The sequence below is a fragment of the Gopherus flavomarginatus genome, chromosome 9 (genome assembly GCF_025201925.1).
Source record: "Gopherus flavomarginatus isolate rGopFla2 chromosome 9, rGopFla2.mat.asm, whole genome shotgun sequence".
Lineage (NCBI taxonomy): Eukaryota > Metazoa > Chordata > Testudines > Testudinidae > Gopherus > Gopherus flavomarginatus.
The window spans coordinates 70,039,247-70,059,270 of record NC_066625.1 but is presented as its reverse complement, the minus strand read 5'-3'; the positions used below and the strand labels follow the sequence as shown (position 1 = coordinate 70,059,270).

The following is a 20,024-nucleotide window of genomic DNA, read 5'->3' as shown; positions in this document are numbered from 1 at the left end:
AACTCTGCCACCTCAGATTTCCCAGCTCTTGCTGGCCTGGAGAAGGAGAAGATGTTTTTAATATGGTTTCACTCAGCTAGACGAATGCCTTCTGAAGTTCCTCTGGCTTTCTTGTTATCAGCTTTGTAGACCAAAGCCATGGTCATTCCTTCTGGAAAATAGAAGGATCCAGCTGTAGTATAAATCATAGTGAATAAAGATCAAATGTCACTTCCTTTATGTAGTGAAGTATTACTAATGACAACAAGCTGTTCAGATGTAGCAGTGTCATGCCAGCATAGCCATTAAAGATTCCTTCTCTCCTAAAAAGAGGGTTCTTATTTAATAACCTTCCCTATCTTTTTTTCCTTCAACACTAAAGGAAAAGATACGTTTAATTTAAAAAAGGAGTAAATGGAAAGAATATATTAAAAATATTGTAAAAAGTGAAACTAGGCACTCTTCACATCAGAGCTATAGAACAGAATTTTTGCAGTGTATAGTAGTGAGGAATTTCATGCACATTTTAGACAGCATAATTCTTTGTTACTCCTTTCTCAAGCCCCCCCACCCTGCTCTGGTTTTATGATAGCCACCCCTGCCCCCCATCACCTTTCATTGGATTTAGTTGGTTTTTTTTTTTTTCTTGCATGGGAGAGTGATGCTGACTGTTAAAATTCAACCTTATCTTGCTGCCACAATTAGATTAAGATTTGCAAAAAGTTAGCTGACTTTGGATACTTCAATTTTTGGGTGCACAGCCTGAGACTTTAAGGGGACCTGATCTTCAGAAAGTTCTGAAACCTCTAAAAATCAGGCCCCTCAGGGCACTCTAGCCCTACACTAAGTTTGACCCATTATATTGCATAAGGTTACATCCTGTGTGGTGAAGAATCATAGAAAAAAGTCAGTTAAGGTATTCGGTATATGAGACTCCTGGGTTTAGGATAGAAAGATTTACTGTACTTTTGGATTGAATATAAACTTCCTTTCACTTTCTAAAGTTCCTCTCTTTAACAATAAAACCTGATCAGAGAACTTCAGCAAATATTCATCATTCTGAGGAATTTCCATTGTAACTTTCCAGGACTCACTTAGATAGAGAATAGTGACGTAAATCAAACTAACATCTTGTGCCTTGACATTCTGTGCTTAGTCTGAACGTTTTATTCTTGTGTGGGCAGTTGTTAGGGAAAGTAGGGAATTTAGTTTACTTTTGTGTCTGGATTATTATATATGCTGGGGGTTGCTGCTTTTTACTTTTTTGTAAGTATTTGTAAGACATGTCTATAGTGTCAGGTGCTTCTTGTTTCAGAAATAAAAATGAAAATTTTAAATTATCTCATTAGTTCAGGAGAAGGTAGAGAAATGACATTCAATATAAAAATTGTGTGATAGAGGATGGGCCTACACAGAACCTGAGCGTGCTTTTAATTTATTCATAGCTTTTTGTTCTAAGCTCCACTAATACAGTTCAGTCCAATTCATTCATTTACCTTTTACCCAGGGAAATAATTTGATTGTTTTAGTGTCATGCCATGATTTGTATTGGTTTTATTACTATCTCCTCTATGACAGATGCCAAAAAGGCCATGAATGGGAGGTAGTGACTGCATTTCTGAATGAATAAGTCTGACCTAGCTACAAACAATAGACACATGAACAGCACAGTACTTCACACTTGCTCTTAATGCTTTTTATTCCTAGGTATCTCAGGACTAGTCTACACTGGCAACGCCAAAGTGATGCCACAGTAGTGCTTTAACATGCCTTGTGTGGTTGCGGCGCAGCTCTGGGAGAGAGCTCTCCCAGTGCTCTTTAAAAAATTAGGTGCGGCCCCCAGTGCTAGGACACTGTTTACACTGGTGCTTTACAGTGCTGCAACTTGCTGCGCTCAGGGGGGTGTCTTTTCAGCCTCCTGAGCAAGACAGTTGCAGTGTTGTTAATTGCCAGTGTAAACAAGCCCTCAGGCTTGGTCTCCTAATTTATGTCAGTATAACTAGATTGCTTTGGGGGTGGAAAAATCCATACCCCTGAGCCACGTAGTTGTATCAGCCTAATCCCTGGTGTAGACAGCTCTCTTGTCTTCACTATGTGTACTGTAAGTGTAGACAAGCCCTCAGAATAACAAACAAACTTAAAGTTTCAGTGAACTCAGTCTGAATAGATGGAAATGAGATGTGGGGTGATGAGGAATGGGAATCTTGTTTCGGGGTTGAGTTAACTTAGCTTGACAGTGTTTCCCACTCATCTTGTGACAAACCATTCTTATCTAATGTGAGTTCTAGCTTATATTTTTACCAGGCATCTAAACTAGCTAGAATAAATTCTGGTCTGGGCTGCTTTTGCTTCCCTTATGTGCTATTTTGTTGGGACAGAGACTTTACTACCAAATGCAATAGAATAGTCTGAGTCTTATGTCTAACTCTTTTAATTTTTACTTAATTAGGTGGGAAGTCTACCCAGTTCTCTCTCCTCCCAAAAATACAAACTACATCTATCCTATTTTATATAAATCTCCTTTACCTTTGCCAATAAGCTATCTTGATCGTAGGAAGTTTTACAAAAAGCCTATTTTCTATGGGATGCTTATTTTAATGATCCCACCTTGTGCTGTAATCCTAGTGGATCTCGTAGGCTAAGCAGGACTGGGCAGGGAACATGTGTCCACTCAGTGACATGGTATTGGTGAACCAATCTTGAGTCAGTTCTGAACTGATGTTCAGCATGACACTAGGGGCTTCTGTGGTGGTCCTGAGCACTTGAGATTATTCAAATAGTACATGAGGGGAGATGTTAAAAACAATGGCCTCGCCATGCACAAACTCCGATAACTTGCCCTTTTCCTGCCTAAATTCCCCTGCTGTTTGAATTGAATATGAATATGGTGTCGTCCTTCACTTGTGTCAGAAATTATTTAGGGTTAACGTGCACTGTTACACAACTGCACGATTAACCCTTGGGTTGTTACATGTCATTAGCGTCATGATTCCTCTACATCTTAGGACCTTTAGCTACCTCACTGTCTTGTGAAACTTGATTAGCTTGAAATCGTATTATAAAGCACTTTGAAGTAATGGAAGAAACAGGACTATAGAAGTGTGAAGCATAACAAATCATATGTAAAATGAGTACGTTATACTCTTTCCAGTGCTTGGCTTTGTTTCTAAAAGCATACTGTCAAACACCCACCCCTTCTAAAAAAACCAACTTTGTTTTCAACCAGTTTTAAGAACTTGAAAGTCACATACTGTTCTGATTAAGTTTTGAAAGTACAATAAGCCATTGTTGCCTGAAGAAATAATTCAGGCAAAAGATTGATGTAACACATTTTTCTTCCATGAAGTGTCACTTTAAAAAGCTGCAGTAACTTCAGAACAAGTAGCTGTGTGTCTCGGGTCTGTGTCTCCCTGCAAAAAGGGTCTTTTGGCACAAGCACAAGGCTGGTAGTGAGAAGATCAGGGTTTTGTTCCTGGCTGTGAAACCAGTGTGTCTTTTGGGCAAGTCACTTAACCTCTCATTGCCTGCTTCCCTAACTGTGAAATGTGACACTTGCTTACCTCATGGGGTGATGTGAAGATTAATTTATTAATGCTTGTATTCCCTCTGAAATCATCATGTGGAAGGTGCTATGGTCTTACAAAATATTAGCTAAATATTAAGTAAACTAGGCTTTGCATCTCAAAGCTTTACACTTTTCTAGTCCTTCCCTCCCATCACCTCCCTGCACACTGCATTCTTACTATGGCTTCCTCACCTCATGGATTGGCTGGTCATAAAACATTGTTTCTGCTTTAACATAACAGTAAATAGGTTGGACTAAAAACTCTAATGGTATGTATTATTTATCTGGATTGACCCCGGTCACTTGGCTTAAGTTGATTTAAATTTACTGTTAGCCTTTTTAGCATCAAGAATTATTCTGCAGGAAAATCAATTGCAATTATACCCAATTTTGTCTTTCAGACAAATGGCTGGTCTTTAAAGGAAATTTTAGGGAATTTGTATGTGAAATGATAGATTAAAGGGGGATGGTGGGGGACAGTGGGTGGTGTGAGGTGTGGTGAAGTTACATGCCTAAAGGTGCTTTGAGTTTAAGAGGAGATGAAAGTTTAACAAATTGACACTTGGGTTTATGCAGTTGTGAATTGAAAACTACATAAGTGCCTTTCAGAATTTTATTCTAATGAAGAATAAGTAGTAAATATTATTTCTGAATGCCCCAGGGCTCTGTCAGGAAGAGACTTGTCACCTGTATTTTACGAAGCTGGCATTCATTTGTGTTCAAAAGATGAGTACAAGAGAGGGTTGACAAGCCAAAGCTTTTCTCCATTATGGAAATAAAAGAAAATGGCGGATACAATCTTGAATGTTGATTTGATGAAATATTTAGTCTTGAAGAGCATGAAGATATGTTCAGTGTTGTTGCCCTTATTTTTATTTGTTCTGCAAGGACTCGTTAGGGCAGAGAGTAAATACTCTTCAGTTGTCCTCAGTTCCCAACAGATGCTTTGTTCCTAGGATTAGTAAACAATTAAATTGATTTGGAGCCCAGTCTTCTTGAAGTGCAGTTTATTGTCAATTACCACTAACTTCAATGAGTTGATGGTGTTTGGCACCTTTCAGAATTGGCCCTTAATGAGTGCACAAATGGTAACAATGGTATAAACTGCTTTAATATGGTGGACACGTGAGTACTGATCAATACACTACCGTATTTTTTAAAAGCCAGAGGAAGTATAGCATGTCTGTTGAAACCTAGGCTAGTTGCCATCATGCATAGAATCATAGTACATAAAATGAGATTAGAAGGCTTGAGAAGTCGAAGTATATTCTGTAGCCTGGAAAATTTGGGTTACAACTGTTCCTAAATGCAACAGTAGGAAGCAAACAAAATAGTTTGGTAAAGATAAATAACTATTTCAGTGGTGTTCAAATACTAACCATTTGTATAATCTGCCTTTTTTATATCATGTTGTTTATTAAATACTGAAGTATCTCATGGTTTCCAAATAAGCAAAGTCTGTCACATTTCGTCATGTGACTTTAAAAAATGGAATGTTTCCAGATAGTCAAATAAATGGCCCTCATGGGCTGATGTGCAGATGTCTTTTTAAAAGTGCTTGTGTTAGTGTGCATGTATGAAGAAAAAAGCTCTCTTGGCAGCGGTCCTCTAGTTAGATCATAGTTTCCTAAGACACAGAGGTCTTATCCTTGAAGTAACTGAATAATACACTAAATCATCTTGAAGTATTTGCTCATTACCTGAAAAAAAAATTAAGCTGCTTTATGTGCAATGTACATGTGAACAGACATGATTACTGGTTTTAGCTAGATGAGGTTTGTTGGAAATATTCTCACAAAGGTTCCGTCTACACAAGGCCTTTACCTGGTTCACACTCAAAACTGCTTCTAGCACTTAAGCCAGATGGATTGGACTGGGCCTAACATTGTTAGAACAGCTTTAAAAACTGTTCCCTGCTGCCTCAGCAAGTGCTGAAGAGTAAGGAAGAAACCTGCGCCAGCAAGTAAAGGGTGCATGCAGTAGTCCTCACACTCTGACCTCTTAATTTTTTTTTTTATCAGACCAGCCAGGCACATTTAATTTATAAAAACAGATTTTGTTTTCACAATAATTTCTCTACTTTTCTATTCCTCCCTCACTATTATTGCAGGTTACCCTAAGGGGCTCAAGTGAGGCACAGGAGGCATAGAGGATCTTCAGCAGGCCCTCTGCTAGAGTGAATTTCATCCTGAGAGAGACAGAACCCTCTTATTCCTTCCTCTCTGACATTCCCCTCCTCTTAAACCAGGGGTTCCTAGACTGTGGTCCACAAAGCACTTCCAGGGGATCTTCCAGGAAAGGTAGCTGGTAACCTGGTGCTGGACCCCCTCCTTCTCTGCCTTTAGCTATAAGAAGCAGAAAGGGAGATGAAATGAAGAGCCAGAGCTTGGGAGTTGAGGGCATGGGGGTGGGAATCACAACACTTACTGCACTAAAGGCAGCTAAACATCCATTCCTTATGTTACTTTCCATGGCAACGTTTGCTGTAGTTGCAACAAGGATGTTAATGCATTCATGAATGCGCCATAAAACCAGCTCTATTAAGAAGTGGTCTAAACTATAAATTTGAGAAACTGTGACTTAAATGATAAACTAACCAAAGGTTGATCACACACAGGCAGGGGCACTGAAACAGGGGAATAAGGAGGCTATGACCCCCCCACACTTTTTACTGGCTGTAAGAGCGAGTGAGGGGGAAAGGGGCGTGGTCTTGGGGGAAGGGAAGCCCAGGGGTGGGGCTATCATAACCTTAGTCCCAGATTTGGACCTTAGCGTCCAAAATATGGGGGTTAGCATGAAAACCTCCAAGCTTAGTTACCAGCTTGGACCTGGTACTTGCTGCCACCACCCAAAAAATTAGAGTGTTTTGGGGCACTCTGGTCCCCCTGAAAAACCTTCCCTGGGGACCCCAAGACCCAAATCCCTTGAGTCTCACAACAAAGGGAAATAATCCTTTTTCCCTTCCCCCCCCTCCAGGTGCTCCTGGAGAGATACACAGACACAAACTCTGTGAAACTACACAGAGTGACTCCCCCTCTCTGTTCCCAGTCCTGGAAACAAAAAGTACTTTCCTCTTCACCCAGAGGGAATGCAAAATCAGGCTAGCAAATTCAACACACACAGATCTCCCCCCTGATTTCTTCCTCCCACCAATTCCCTGGTGAGTACAGACTCAATTTCCCTGAAATTTCCCAGTAAAGAAAACTTCAACAGGTCTTAAAAGACAGGAAAAATACATACAAATGGTCTCTCTGTATTTAGGTGACGAAATACAGGGTCAATTGCTTAAAAGAATATTGAATAAACAGCCTTATTCAAAAAGAATACAAATCAAAGCACTCCAGCACTTATATTCATGCAAATACCAAAGAAAAGAAACCATATAACTTACTATCTGATCTTTGTCCTTACACTTAGAAACAGAAGACTAGAAAGTAGAAACTGCTTCTCCAAAGCTCAGAGAAAGCAGGCAGACAGACAAAGACTCAGACACAAACTTCCCTCCACCCAGAGTTGAAAAAATCCGGTTTCCTGATTGGTCCTCTGGTCAGGTGCTTCAGGTGAAAGAGACATTAACCCTTAGCTATCTGTTTATGACAGGGGCCTCAGGAGAGACGCAGAGCGGGTAGAGGGGAAGGGGTGGGTCCATGATTTGGGTACCTGTGGGCCCTCCCCTCCCTTTTATGGTGCTTCCACTGCTCCTGCACAGGGGTACAATTTCTAGCTTTGCTCTTAAGACCTACTAACAAAAATATATCCAGCAGAAGCCAATGTCTGACACCTTCTTTTAAAAACTTTATTAAAGCACACTTTCTGAACTTACTAGACGGAGAAATGTACACTCATTCCCACAAAGCGGCACCATCTCATAAATCTCTGCTGACCTTTCTTCCATTTAGCTCAAATCACTGCCTCCCTATCTTAAAAAGTAGATGAGAGCGTAGACTTCAAGAGTGTTGTGGTAGAGTCCAATGGAAAGACTGTCAGAGGAACAGTCTGTACTGGCAGTTTCAGAATATGCAGAATTAAAACTTAAATAGTTGTATAAGCTTGTTTCATATCACCTGTTATAGCTATACAAATATGGACTTTCGTGCTGGTAAAATTGGTTCAAAAATTGCATGAGGTCCTGAGATGCCCTGGGGATTGTGGGGTTTTAGTAGGAAGTCATACAGTTCGCAGGATAATATTAAGTGTGTTTATCCTATTTGTATGAATCTATCATTCTTGTAGCTAAAACTAGAAATATGAAATATAACTCTGAGGGCCTACTATAATTATGCAACTTGTGGGCTATTAATGGTGGTTTGGAATCTTGATGGCTCCCATCAACTAGGAAAATTGACTGTGGATGCAGGCAGACTTTCCTGTGAGTCAGGCTGGGAGGAATGAAGGCTTGGAGTCTTACAGTGATGTGTGATCATGTCACCTGAACTGGAATCCATCTAAGACCTGGTGTTTTTTCATGAGAAGGAGGGATGGGAACCAAGAGGGACAAAGTATTCCTGCCTTATGCAAAAGATATATAAATGGCTGCTGGAACAGAATAAGGGGGCGGCCATCATGAGAAATCCCCTCGCTACCAACTGAGCTAGAACAAGGGCTGTACCAGGGGAAAGGATTGTGCCCAAACTAGGAAGGTGTCCAGTCTGTGAAAGAAACTTATTGAAACATCTGAGGGTGAGATTTTATCTGAATTCAGTTTTTTTACTGTATTAGGCATAGGCTTGCAGGTTTTATTTTATTTTGCTTGGTAAGTCACTTTGTTCTCTGTGTTACTACTTGGAACCACTTAAATCCTACTTTCTGTATTTAATAAAATTACTTTTTACTCATTTTTTAACCCAGAGTATGTATTAATACCTGGGGATGCGGGCGGGAGGGGGGAGGGAACAGCTGTGCATATCACTCTATCAGTGTTATAGAGGGTGAACAATTTATGAGTTTACCCTGTATAAGTCTTATACAGGATAAAATGGATTTATTGGGGGTTTGGACCCCATTGGGAGTTGGGCATCTAGTGTTAAGGGTGGGAACACCTCTTAAGCTGCTTTCAGTTTAAGCCTACAGCTGTTAGGGGGAAATGATTCAGACCTGGGTCTGGGTTTGCAGCAGGCTAGCGGGTCTGGCTCAAACCAGGCAGGGAACTGAGGTCCCAAGCTGGGAGGGCAGGGAAAGCAGGGGCAGAAGTAGTCTTGGCACATCAGTTGGTAGCCCCAAGGGGGTTTCTGAGATCCAACCCATCACATTCCCCTTCTGTATTCTGAAGTTCTGAGGCTTATTTGCCAATCTGTAAATGTTATGAAGTGCCTCATCTTAATTAAAATGATTTATACAAAATAACAAACAATAAATATAAAATACTCTCTAAAATCCTGCATATCCTGCCGTGGATGATTCAGAGGTTACTTAAAATGTGACCAAGTAAAAAGTGACACATTTTCCCATATATTAACATTTATTAGTAGATAGGGTATTAACAATCATTTTGGGTCTCAGCATGTGATGCTGACAAAAATCAAATCAGCGCTTTTACAACATCAGATATCACTTAATCCCCATTCATTCAAAGGTTCTGTTCAGCATGAATCACAACTGTAACATCACTTTTTCTTGATTGCTCTTTGGTCATCAAGGATCATATGGCATCTGTGAAGGAGCCCTGAGGAGTGCATTACCAACTACTATATCATGATTATATTCAGTACAGTAATGTAAGAAAATAGGTTTGCTTTCTACTTTTAGATGTGCACAGAACATCCCCTGAGTTAATGTGCCCTGTTGTACAACTCCCCAAAATGAGAATACAGAGGCCTTGGCTACACTCACACTTTACAGCGCTGCAACTGGGGTGTGAAAAAACACCCCCCTGAGCGCTGCAAGATACAGCGCTGTAAAGCGTCAGTGTAATCAGGGCAGCAGCGCTGGGAGCGCGGCTCCCAGCGCTGCACGCTACACCCGTAAGGGATGTGGTTTACATGCAGCGCTGGGAGAGCTCTCTCCCAGCGCTGCCGCTCTGACTACACTCACACTTCAAAGCGCTGTCGCGGCAGCGCTTTGAAATTCCAAATGTAGCCATACCCTTAGAAATGAAAATGCTTCATGATGCTGGCACTGGTTTGTTTGTGTCTTGTTATACCAACTCCATATATGTGGAGGAAAACCAAAAATCAATAGACTGCTCTTTAATGTGTTGCTGTGGTGGTGCATCAGTGCATTATAGAGAGGACAACAAACAACCATAATTGTTTGTGGGGATTTTATTGCTGCCTGTGTTCACTGTAGCATATGTATTCTGTCTTCATGCATTAATCTGAATTTTAAAACCAAAGTTGTTTAAACATCTCAAAATTAAAGCAAAAACATGCCAATAAAGTCCCATGTCACTGAGATATTTAAAAATTCTAAACTTAGTCTCAATCCAAACAGCAAGTTACAAATATTTATATTCAAAATGAGGAAAATATCTCAGATGATTGGCTTATGACCTAGCTAGCCTGCCCCTGTGCATGATGGTCTGTCGCAGTGGAGCTTGGACTAGCTAGCATAACTGAGGAATCTGAAAAAAAGAATGTTTTAGATGAGAATATTGAATAGGCACATATTGTAGATGTGGAATTGAGATTTTATGGTGGGTTTATCTATAACAGTATTGAAATGGTCATAATTACGTTCTAAGTTTGGAAGTTAATGTGAATAGTATTGTAGTAGTTGCAAAGGACCTAATGTCCTTTGCAGTAAGAGTGACTAGAAAATTAGCAGCTATGAGTTTTTATTTAATAGAGGACTAGTGTTTTGGACACCACAGAGTTACATAATCAGTCTGTTTGCAGAAAGGAGATTTAGAGTGTGCAGAATCATAAAATACTTTGCTTTTGCACTTTTCATCCTGAAGAATCCCTAAAGCAATGTAGATAAACCTTCTAGGATGGTCTGGGGCTCCAGCCGAGGATTGGGGTCGGGGGCCGCTCCACATGCACATGCTGCAACTCTGCATGGCTCCTGGAAGCGGTGGCATGTCCCCTGTCTGGTGCCTACATTAAGTGCCGCTCTCGCATCTCCCATTGACCGGGAACTGCTGCCAATGGGAGCTGCGGGGGCAGTGCCTGCAGAGCCACCTGGCCACGCCTCTGCATAGGAGCTGGAGAGGAAACATGCTGCTGCTTCCGGGAGCTGCTTAAGGTAAGCACTGCCTGGAGCCCGACCCCCTCCCATGCCCTAACCCCCTGCCCCAGCCCTGATCCCCCTCCTGCCCTCCAAACCCCTCAATCCCAGGCTGGAGCAGCTTCCTGTATCCCTCAGCCAGAGCCCTCACCCCCCCATCCCAACCCCCTGCCCCAGCCTGGAGCCCCCTCCTGCACCCTGAACTCCTAATTTCTGGCCCCACCCTAGAGCCCGCATCCCCAGTTAGAGCTCTCACTCGCTTCTGCACCTCAGCCTCAATTTTGTGAGCATTTATGGCCCGCCATACAATTTCAATACCCAGATGTGGCCCTTGGGCCAAAAGTTTGCCCACCCCTGCACTACCAACTCCTCCTCCCTCACACTGCTTTTTTTCCCCCTCCTCTTCCTTTTCTGCCTGTGACTGGAGGTGTTAATGAGCCACTTCACCTTGAATGGTCCCTTGAAATATGTGTTAACTACTTCTACTAAACAATCTGTTCCACCTTGTAGTTAGCAGTGATTTAAGGGCTAGTCTAAGAGTTTTAATGTGGGTTGTGTGGTTGCAGCAGAGAGAACTTTCTCCTAGGGCTCTTAAAAAAAACAAAAAAAACACCCCACCTGCACTAGGGGCATAGTTATCAGTGCTGGTGCACTGTCTACACTGGCACCTTACAGCGCTGAAACTTGCTGCGCTCAGGGGAGTGAGAAAGTTGCAGTGCTGTAAATTGTTAGTGTAGACAAGCCTGAAGGTTAAGATTTTTTCACAGTTTTTTTTAGTAAAAGTTAAGGACAAGCAATAAACAAAAATTCACAGAGCTGTGACCTGTCCCTGACTTTTACTAAAAATACCGGGGAGGAGGGCTGCGGGGGGGAGGGAGGAGGAGGAGGAGGAGGAGGAAGGAATGCCAGCCTGAGACCCATGGAAGGGGGCTGACGGCCCCAACCCCACTGTGGGGGTGCAGGATGGGTATGAACATGTACTGCTAAAGTGGCAGGGGGGGCACACAGCCACTGTGCTGGCTGAAGCTGTGGGAAGAGGGTGCACAGCCCAGCTCTGGCTGAAGCTGTGGGGCAGGGGACAGGCAGGGGGGCACATGGTTCTGGCCTCTGGCCAAAGCCATGGGGACAGGGTGCATGGCCCCAGCATTGTTACACCTGCTGACAGCTGAATCCAAAGTCATGAAGGTCCAGTAAAGTCACAGAATCCATGGCTAAATCATATCCTTAAGCATAAATAAGCAGTCCCACACAATGAAACCTTCCTTTGGGCTGAAAGAGCGGGAATGGATGGTCAGAACTTGCCATATTGTACCGATATTAATTGCCCTCATGTTTTTTCCATAATTGTTTCAGTAGTAAGGAAATATGCTCTTAAGTTTTAAAAGTAAATTATATACATTTTAGCTATATCTATTCTAGTACTAGTTTTTAATAGTGATTTCAGGTTTGTTAGAAGGAGAAAAATGTCACTGAAGGCACGTAACAAGTCACTATTCTGTTTTAAAGTATGTTTGTTTCCTTTTTCACTTAACTCCAGGAAATTAAATGAATGTCTATTTTAAATAGTGGTGAGTCATATTAGGCATATTAATGAGAGCTTTAGCCTCTGCAGCCTCAAATGTCATGTTCCCAAGGCTCTCATTGCTTTTGAGTGTATATTTTTTTCATGAACAGTGATTCATTCAGTGAAAAGCAATTCAGGCTTAACTTAAAGAACGAACAGGTTTATTTGTTTTTGTTTGTTTTTTGGTAAAGGGTAGAAACAAACATCCAACATTTTAAGGAACGTTTTGTTTTAACTCTGTGAAAGTATTAAGCGGTGTAACTGGCCTCTAGAGATGTACAGTGACCATTAGTCTTTCCTGGCATATTTGTAGGTGGGAGCAGGGCCGGTGCAACCATTTAGGCAGACTAGGCGGTTGCCTAGGGCGCCGAGATTTGAGGGCGCCAAAAAGCGCCCTCAAATTTTTTTTTTTAATGGTTGAGCAGCCGTTGCTGCTGGGACAGAGAGGGAGTCTGAGCTGCCGCAGTCATGCCTGCACGACCGCCCGCAGGCACCACTTATCACTGTTCGGAATGTTCAGTGTCCCCCTTAGAAATGCTAACAAGCTTATTCAGCGAAGTTTTGATGTACTTGATGCATGCTATTAGATCGTCAATTAGGCATCAACGAGATAATTTAAGAGTAAATGTCTTTTTGTTTGAAGTACCACTGAACACTAATCTGTCCATTGCCCCCTCCCTCCTGTGTTACTGCTTGAAGCAGAATCCTGGGTAACAGTAATGGGGATGCTGGATAAACCTTTTAAAATATTTCCCCTTTATAATGCCACATTTTTAATACAATTTTAAAATTAGATCCCATAATTTCAAGGCATCGATTTCCCCGTTTAGACAATTAAATTGCAATTGCCGGCATGAACATCATTTTTAAAGCTGGGTTTTGAAAATCTAATTTAACTTAAAAAATTAATGACCAAAAGATAGGCACGTGAAGTAAGGTAAAAGTAATTAACCGAGGGTCTAGCATTCACTCCCAACACCGCAAAAGAGCTGAGGGATTTCCAAAGAACTCCGACACCACTACAGTGTATCATTCAAACGTGAGAACATAGTTACTACAGATAATAAATAATAAGTTACCTGGGTTGGAAATAGATCTTTGTGGAAGGGAAAGCAGGAAACTTGTCTTTTTGATTACAGAATTATTTTGCTTCTGGATCCATTAAAATCATAACCGATTTTTTGGGGGAGGGGATGTGGGGAAGAAACTCTTTTCTCTACTAGGTTTGTTTATAGGCAGCTGAAAAGAAAAGTTAACTGGCTTTGCACAGAACTGAAACCTAAAGGTCTCTCCTCCCTCCTTCTCTACTCTGACCCCTCTGGGCTATTCCAAGTTAATTGTCATCTAATTGCCCAGCAAAGAAAGAGATAATAGCAACAATTACGCATAGCCCCCACCAGTTCAGGAGTTGTTAACACAGTACAAAGATATGCTGCATGCTTTCCGTGCACCCAGACCTAATGAGGGACTGAGGGCAAGAGGAGCAGGGCAGAGCCCCTAGGGAGTGAGCCGCAGAGAGCCAGTGCCCAGGAGGCTGAGAGGGCAAGAGGCTGCAGGGGCGTCCCCACTGCTATTTAAAATGCAGATCCCGCAGCGGTACCTCTCCATGGGACAGAGCCGGTTCCTCACAGAAGCTTCTGTCCAACAGCTCTTCCTTCTGCAGCTGCTCTTTGTGCTCCAGCTCCATCCATGGCAGCTGAACCCCCTGTCCTGACTGCAGCCAACCCCTCATCCCCTGGCCTGCCTCCAGTCAGCCCCACACCCCTTGCCCTGCCCACAGCCAGCCTCACACCCCCTGCCCTGTCTCTAGCCAGCCCCACACCCCTGTATCCAGCCAGCCCCTGCCCACAGCCAGCCCTGCACCCCCTTCCCTGCCTCAACCAGCCCCGCACCCCCTGCCATGCCCACAGCCAACCCCTGCTGCACCCCCTGCCCTGCCTGCAGCCAGCCCCACACCTCCTGCCCTGCCCACAGCCAGCCCCACACCTCCTGTCTCCAGCCACCCCTCACTCCCTGCCCTGCCCACAGCCAGCCCCTCACTCCCTGCCCTGCATGCAGCCAGCCCCTGCTGCACTCCTTGCCCTGTCCATAGCCAGCCCCACACCACCTGTCTCCATCCAGCCCCTGCTGCAGCCCCTGCCCTGCCTGCAGCCAGCCCCACACCCCCTGCCCTGCACGCAACCAGTCCCGCACCCCCTGTCTCCATCCAACGCCACACCCCATCTCCAACCAGCTTCGCATCCCCTGCCCTGCCCAGAGCCAGCCAGCCCCACACCCTGTCAGGTTATTCAATTATTTTCATTAAATATGTAGGCTAAATAATGAAATTAATAAATTTTCAAGCCGAATATGTATTAATTCTAATGAACAATGCCACATGCAGTATTCATTTTTGAAAGTTTATAATAAGCATTGTTCTGGGGGGAGGGGTGGGGGCAGAGGGCGCAAGGTGGAAGTTTCGCTTAGGGCGCAAAATATCCTTGCACCGGCCCTGGGTGGGAGCTAACTTTCTGACAGCCAAAAAAGGCTTTTAGTCATTATCTTAGCTAATACAAATGAAAGCTTCAAGTTATAGGTAACTTTGTTCAGCACGATCCCATCTTATTTTTCTTCCCTCTTGCTTTGTGAAAGACCCATATATACAGGAAACAGTGGGAATTGACCCTACTCTGCTGTTGACTGTACAAAGTAAACAGACTGAAAAAATGAGACACTTTTCTCTAGTCTCTTTTGCAATTAGTCATTTTAGGTGTAATTTGAACAGGAGTAGAGAAGTTCAAGTATAAATTCCTTTTTTTATTTAAAGTTGACTGCCTCTTTAAGTTTGAACTCTTAGCATACATTGTGCTTTGCAACAGTGGAGTATTCATCACTTACACAGTAAAGAAACTTTATGACTGTTGCTAAGGAATATCAGCGTTTGCTTACAATATCCATTTGTGCCTAGCAGCCTAGTTTTCCAGGGACTTGAGCCTCCACAGCTCTCATTAACTTCATTTGAAGTTATGGGTACTCAGTGCTTCTGAAAAAGCAAGCCCTAAATCTTGGAATTCTGAAGTTTCTCCAAGATAAATGCTAGAATGAGTTGCTGCATTCTTAGATTTCTTAGATTGACTTATCAATTACTGATGTATGCAAAGCACTATGTAAACTACCCAAAAGACTATTTTTACTGCATGTCCTCTGAAAATAACTTCTCCCATCTTCTGTCTGCAATAACTGAGAAACTTAGTGCGCTATCAGTAGTTGCTTATTCTAACTCCAGTGTATTTTCATTGATCCCGCTACAAGGCCTACCACAGTTTAGAAAAGAGCATCCTTGGGTATGCAAATATTTAACAAATTTAGTTTGCCTTTTCAGTTTCTTCAGATGCTATTCACGTATGTTGCCCTTGATTTGGACTGCTCAGGTAGGGGCTTTTTTCATTTTAAAGCCCTTGGGTCCAAAATCAGAAGCAGAATGTGTATCACTAAAAATAAAATGAATACATTTTAATCTGAAACTTCAGACAAGGTTTGCTATCTCTCCTACCTGATGAGTCCAAGTTAAAACTCTTTCAGGTAGTGGTCTTTCCTAGTGCAGTTAGTGATATCAGTCACTGTAAATCGTGAAGCACTACTAAGGAAGTGCATGTAGAGAAAACTTAATATAAATGGAAAACAAAATATTTAGCAAATATTTATCTTGCTTTAAAAGATGAATATTGAGGGTTGGGATATCACATTACTTACAAACATGAAGATCTGGCATTGTATTCCCATCATCGCACCCTCTTTCTCACTACCAACTCTCCAAAAACAAATTAGGCAGAAATTAATTCCAGGATACTTGTCAAAATTAGCCCCTTTGCCATTAGCATTCTTGGTTTTGGTGGGCTGATTTCAATCTTCTAGCTAGTGACAGTTCATGCTTGTTTTTATAAGGCAGTAGTTCAGGCTGGATAACTAAACTTGTGTGTGTATATATGTACTATAGTGAGATGAGTAAAACTGACTAACCATATAATACAAAGGAATTTCAGACTCTTTATTTCTCCCCTACACACAGGGAAAATATTTATCCCCAAGCAGAAGCCTGTACAGTCTTTCATGGAAGAAAAAGTGTTTCTTGATCCAGAACTGGAGGAAGCTTTGACTAGTGCCACAGATACAGAACTGTGTGACCTTGCAGGTTAGTTTTTAAAGCATGGGTGTGTTTGTGCATATTCATGAATGCCTGATCCTCTATAGTAAATATTACTGTATCTTTGTCACATGAAAACAGGCAAAGACTGAAGGTCTTTATTGCTTCATGAAGTCTAGTTGTCTTAGCCCTGGTCTATATTACGAGTTTAGGTCGAATTTAGCAGCATTAGATCGATTTAACCCTGCACCAGTCCACACAATTAAGCCATTTTTGTTGACTTAAAGCGCTCTTAAAATCTGTTTCTGTACTTCTCCCCGACAAGGGGATTAGCACTGAAGTCAACCCTGCTGGATTGAATTTGGGGTAGTGTGGACGCAATTCAGTGGTATTGGTCTCCGGGAGCTATCCCAGAGTGCTCCATTGTGACTGCTCTAGACAGACCTCTCAACTCAGATGCAATGGCCAGGTAGGCAGGAAAAGCCCTGCGAACTTTTGAATTACATTTCCTGTTTGGCCAGTGTAGCGAACTGATCAGCACAGGTGACCATAGAGTCCCAGAATCACAAAAGAGCTCCAGCATGGACCGAACAGGAGGTACTGCATCTGATCACTGTATGGGGAGACGAATCTGTGCTATCTGAATTCCATTCCAGAGGACAAAATGCTGGAATATTTGAAAAAATCTCCAAGGGCATGAAAGACAGAGGCTATAACAGGGACGCACAGCAGTGCCGTGTGAAGCCTACCAAAGAACCAGAGAGGCAAATGGCCACTCCAGGTCAGAGCCCCAGACATGCTGCTTCTATGATGAGCTGCATGCCATTCTAGGGAGTGCCCCTACAACTACCCCACCCCTGTGCTTCCCTCCTCCCCCACCTCTCCCAGGTTACCTTGGCAGTTATCCCTCATTTGTGTGACGAATTAATAAATACTGCATGAATTTGAAGCAACGACTTCATTGCCTCTGCAAGCGGAGATCAAAGAGGGGAGGGGAGGGCGGTTGGCTTACAGGGAAGTAGAGTGAACCAAAGAGGGCGGGTTTTCATCAAGGAGAAACAAACAGAACTTTCACACTGTAGCCTGGCCAGTCATGAAACTGGTTTTCAAAGCTTCTCTGATGCACAGCGCACCCTGCTGTGCTCTTCTAACTGCCCTGGTATCTGGCTGCACGTAATCAGCGGCCAGGCGATTTGCCTCAACCTCCCAGCCTGCCATAGACATCTCCCCCTTACTCTCTCAGATATTGTGGAGCACACAGCAAGTGGTAATAACGATGGGAATATTGGTTTCGCTGAGGTCTAACAGAGTCAGTATATTGCTCCAGTGAGCTTTAAACGTGCAAAGGCACGTTCTACCACCATTCTGCACTTGCTTAGCCAAAGTTGAACTCCTTTCTACTGTCCAGGCTTCATGAGCCATGGGAGAAAGGGGTAGGCAGAGGTAGGTGTGACTGCACAGTGCTGCCAACTGGGAGAGCAGCCTGAGGCAGAAGCCTCCTGCTATCATGATATTCCAGGCAGGACTGAATCTCCATTAGACGAAACTTAAAGAGGAGAATGACCTGGAGTCATTCCCATTTTTGTCCAGGCTCCCCCACTGACCTCACCGAGGCTGGCCAGTATCACCCATGTCTGCCCAGGCACCCCAACCAATCTAACCGAGGTCAGCCAGGAGCTCCCATGGGACGACGACGACAGCTAGCAGTCATATTGTACCATCTGCCGTCCTCAAGGCAAGGCAAGGGGATGCTGCTGTGTAGCACTGTAGTACAGCATCTGCCAGCAGCACCCAGGAGACATATGGTGACAGTGAGCTTAGTGGGGCTCTGTGCTTGCCGTGGTATGTCGTTTGCATGGGTAACCCAGGAAAAAAAAACGAGAAACGATTTTTTGCCATTGCTTTCACGGAGGGAGGGAGGCCCAACGACATGTACCCAGAACCACCTGCAACAATGTTTTTGCCCCATCAGGCATTGGGAGCTCAACCCAGAAATACAGTGGGTGGCAGAGACTGCAGGAACTGTGGGATAACTACCACAGTGCAACGCTCCGAAAATCGACTCTAGCCTTGGTACTGTGGACACACACCGCCAACTTAGTGCGCTTAGAGGGGACACACACAGTCGACTGTATCAAATGGATTTCTAAAAAATCGACTTCCATTAAATCTCCCTAATTTCATGTGTAGACATACCCTTAGAAACTGAACCATGTCATGTTACACATTGTTGAAGGTTTGTAGAAAAAGCATTGCACAAATTATCTCCCCCCCCCCCCCGTCCAATATTTCACCATTTTACTGTTTTTGGATCTGAAGAAGTAAGAAATGGGTTAAGCAAGATCTCCCCAAAACTGGCAGCTTTTTTGGGGTAAATGTGTGCTACATCCCTTCCTCAAATGTGGAAACGTGGTGCAATATGCCTTGTAAAACTAGCTTTAGACAAAGCGGCAAACAATGTAATTATGTGCATCTCTTATATGTGGGTTGAACTGCACACTTGACTGTGGTGTATGGTGTCTATTAGTAGGATTTTGATGGCTGTTTTGAAAAGAGGCAGGCCAAATAGAAGTCAGAAACGTCTTAATGGCTTTAAATTATTAGAATTAGTAATAAAATGGCAAACACTTTTCACTGAACAGCTGACATTTTCCAACCAGATGTAATTATCAATCTCTCAAATATTCTTCAGCTTCTGAATTTAAACATCAGGGAACACTAAAAATTCTTTTCTTACAGCTATCCTGGGAATGCACAACTTGATAACAAACACTCAGTTCTGTGACATAGTAGGAAGTAGTAATGGTGTCAGCAATGAAAGCTTCACAGGTGAGTATTTATAGTCAAGATCTAAATTAAAAACCTGTGTGCAATACCAAGTATCCAGTCATTTTGCTACTGCGGCATAAGCTATGTAATATATTACACTTGTATTCTTGATACAGAAAAAGCATTTCATTTCCAAGTCAAAAGTAAGCTTGTACATAAAATATTAAATTGTTAGATGAGCTGTGGAAAGGTTAGAAATAAAAAGAGATAAAATGTACTCACTTTTTGTAAAAGTGGAATGAATGAACATGTATTTTATTTGTGATTGAGTCTGAGTTTTAATATTTTCTTTTGTAATCCAGTTCCTATTTGTATTTCAAAAAACTGTTGTGGATGTGACACAAGGACTTATTGGAAAAAAAAAAGTTACTGTGTGAAAGTATGGCCAAAAGAGGACAGCATGGTGTGATGTTGCTTAGTTTTTGGCAGATGACTAGCTGACTAAATGTAATAACTAGTATGTGTACCGTTTATTACACTTAAGGTGTCCAATTCATGTTCCTTGTCTTACATTTCAGACATAGTAAAAGGTGAAAGGACGATACCATTTTTAGATGAACCACCAAATCCCACACATGTAGAGGAGAGTTTGCAAAGGATTAAAGATAATGACTCTCGTCTTGTTGAAGTTAATCTGAACAATATAAAGGTAATTGTTGGGAGGCTACAATAACTGCATTGTTTTTCTCACCTAAAAATAACTTTTCAATGTGGCTTTTATAGGTACCTAGATTCCAAGGCCACTGTGATCATCTTGACTGACCTCCTGTGTAACACAAGACATAGGGCTTCCCCATAAT

At 42.6% G+C, this 20,024-nt stretch overlaps 1 protein-coding gene across 2 annotated transcripts in view; it reads left to right on the top strand.

Annotated features, from left to right (window-relative positions):
- The window catches only part of LOC127057812 (tropomodulin-3-like), a 52,688-nt gene that overhangs the window by 20,102 nt on the left and 12,562 nt on the right, over positions 1 to 20,024 (top strand). For both annotated transcript variants that reach the window (XM_050966917.1, XM_050966916.1), the window contains exons 4-6: positions 16,321 to 16,443; positions 19,135 to 19,224; positions 19,743 to 19,873. In XM_050966917.1, coding sequence (XP_050822874.1) covers positions 16,321 to 16,443; positions 19,135 to 19,224; positions 19,743 to 19,873 — 344 coding nt within the window. The remainder of the gene's footprint in view (positions 1 to 16,320; positions 16,444 to 19,134; positions 19,225 to 19,742; positions 19,874 to 20,024) is intronic.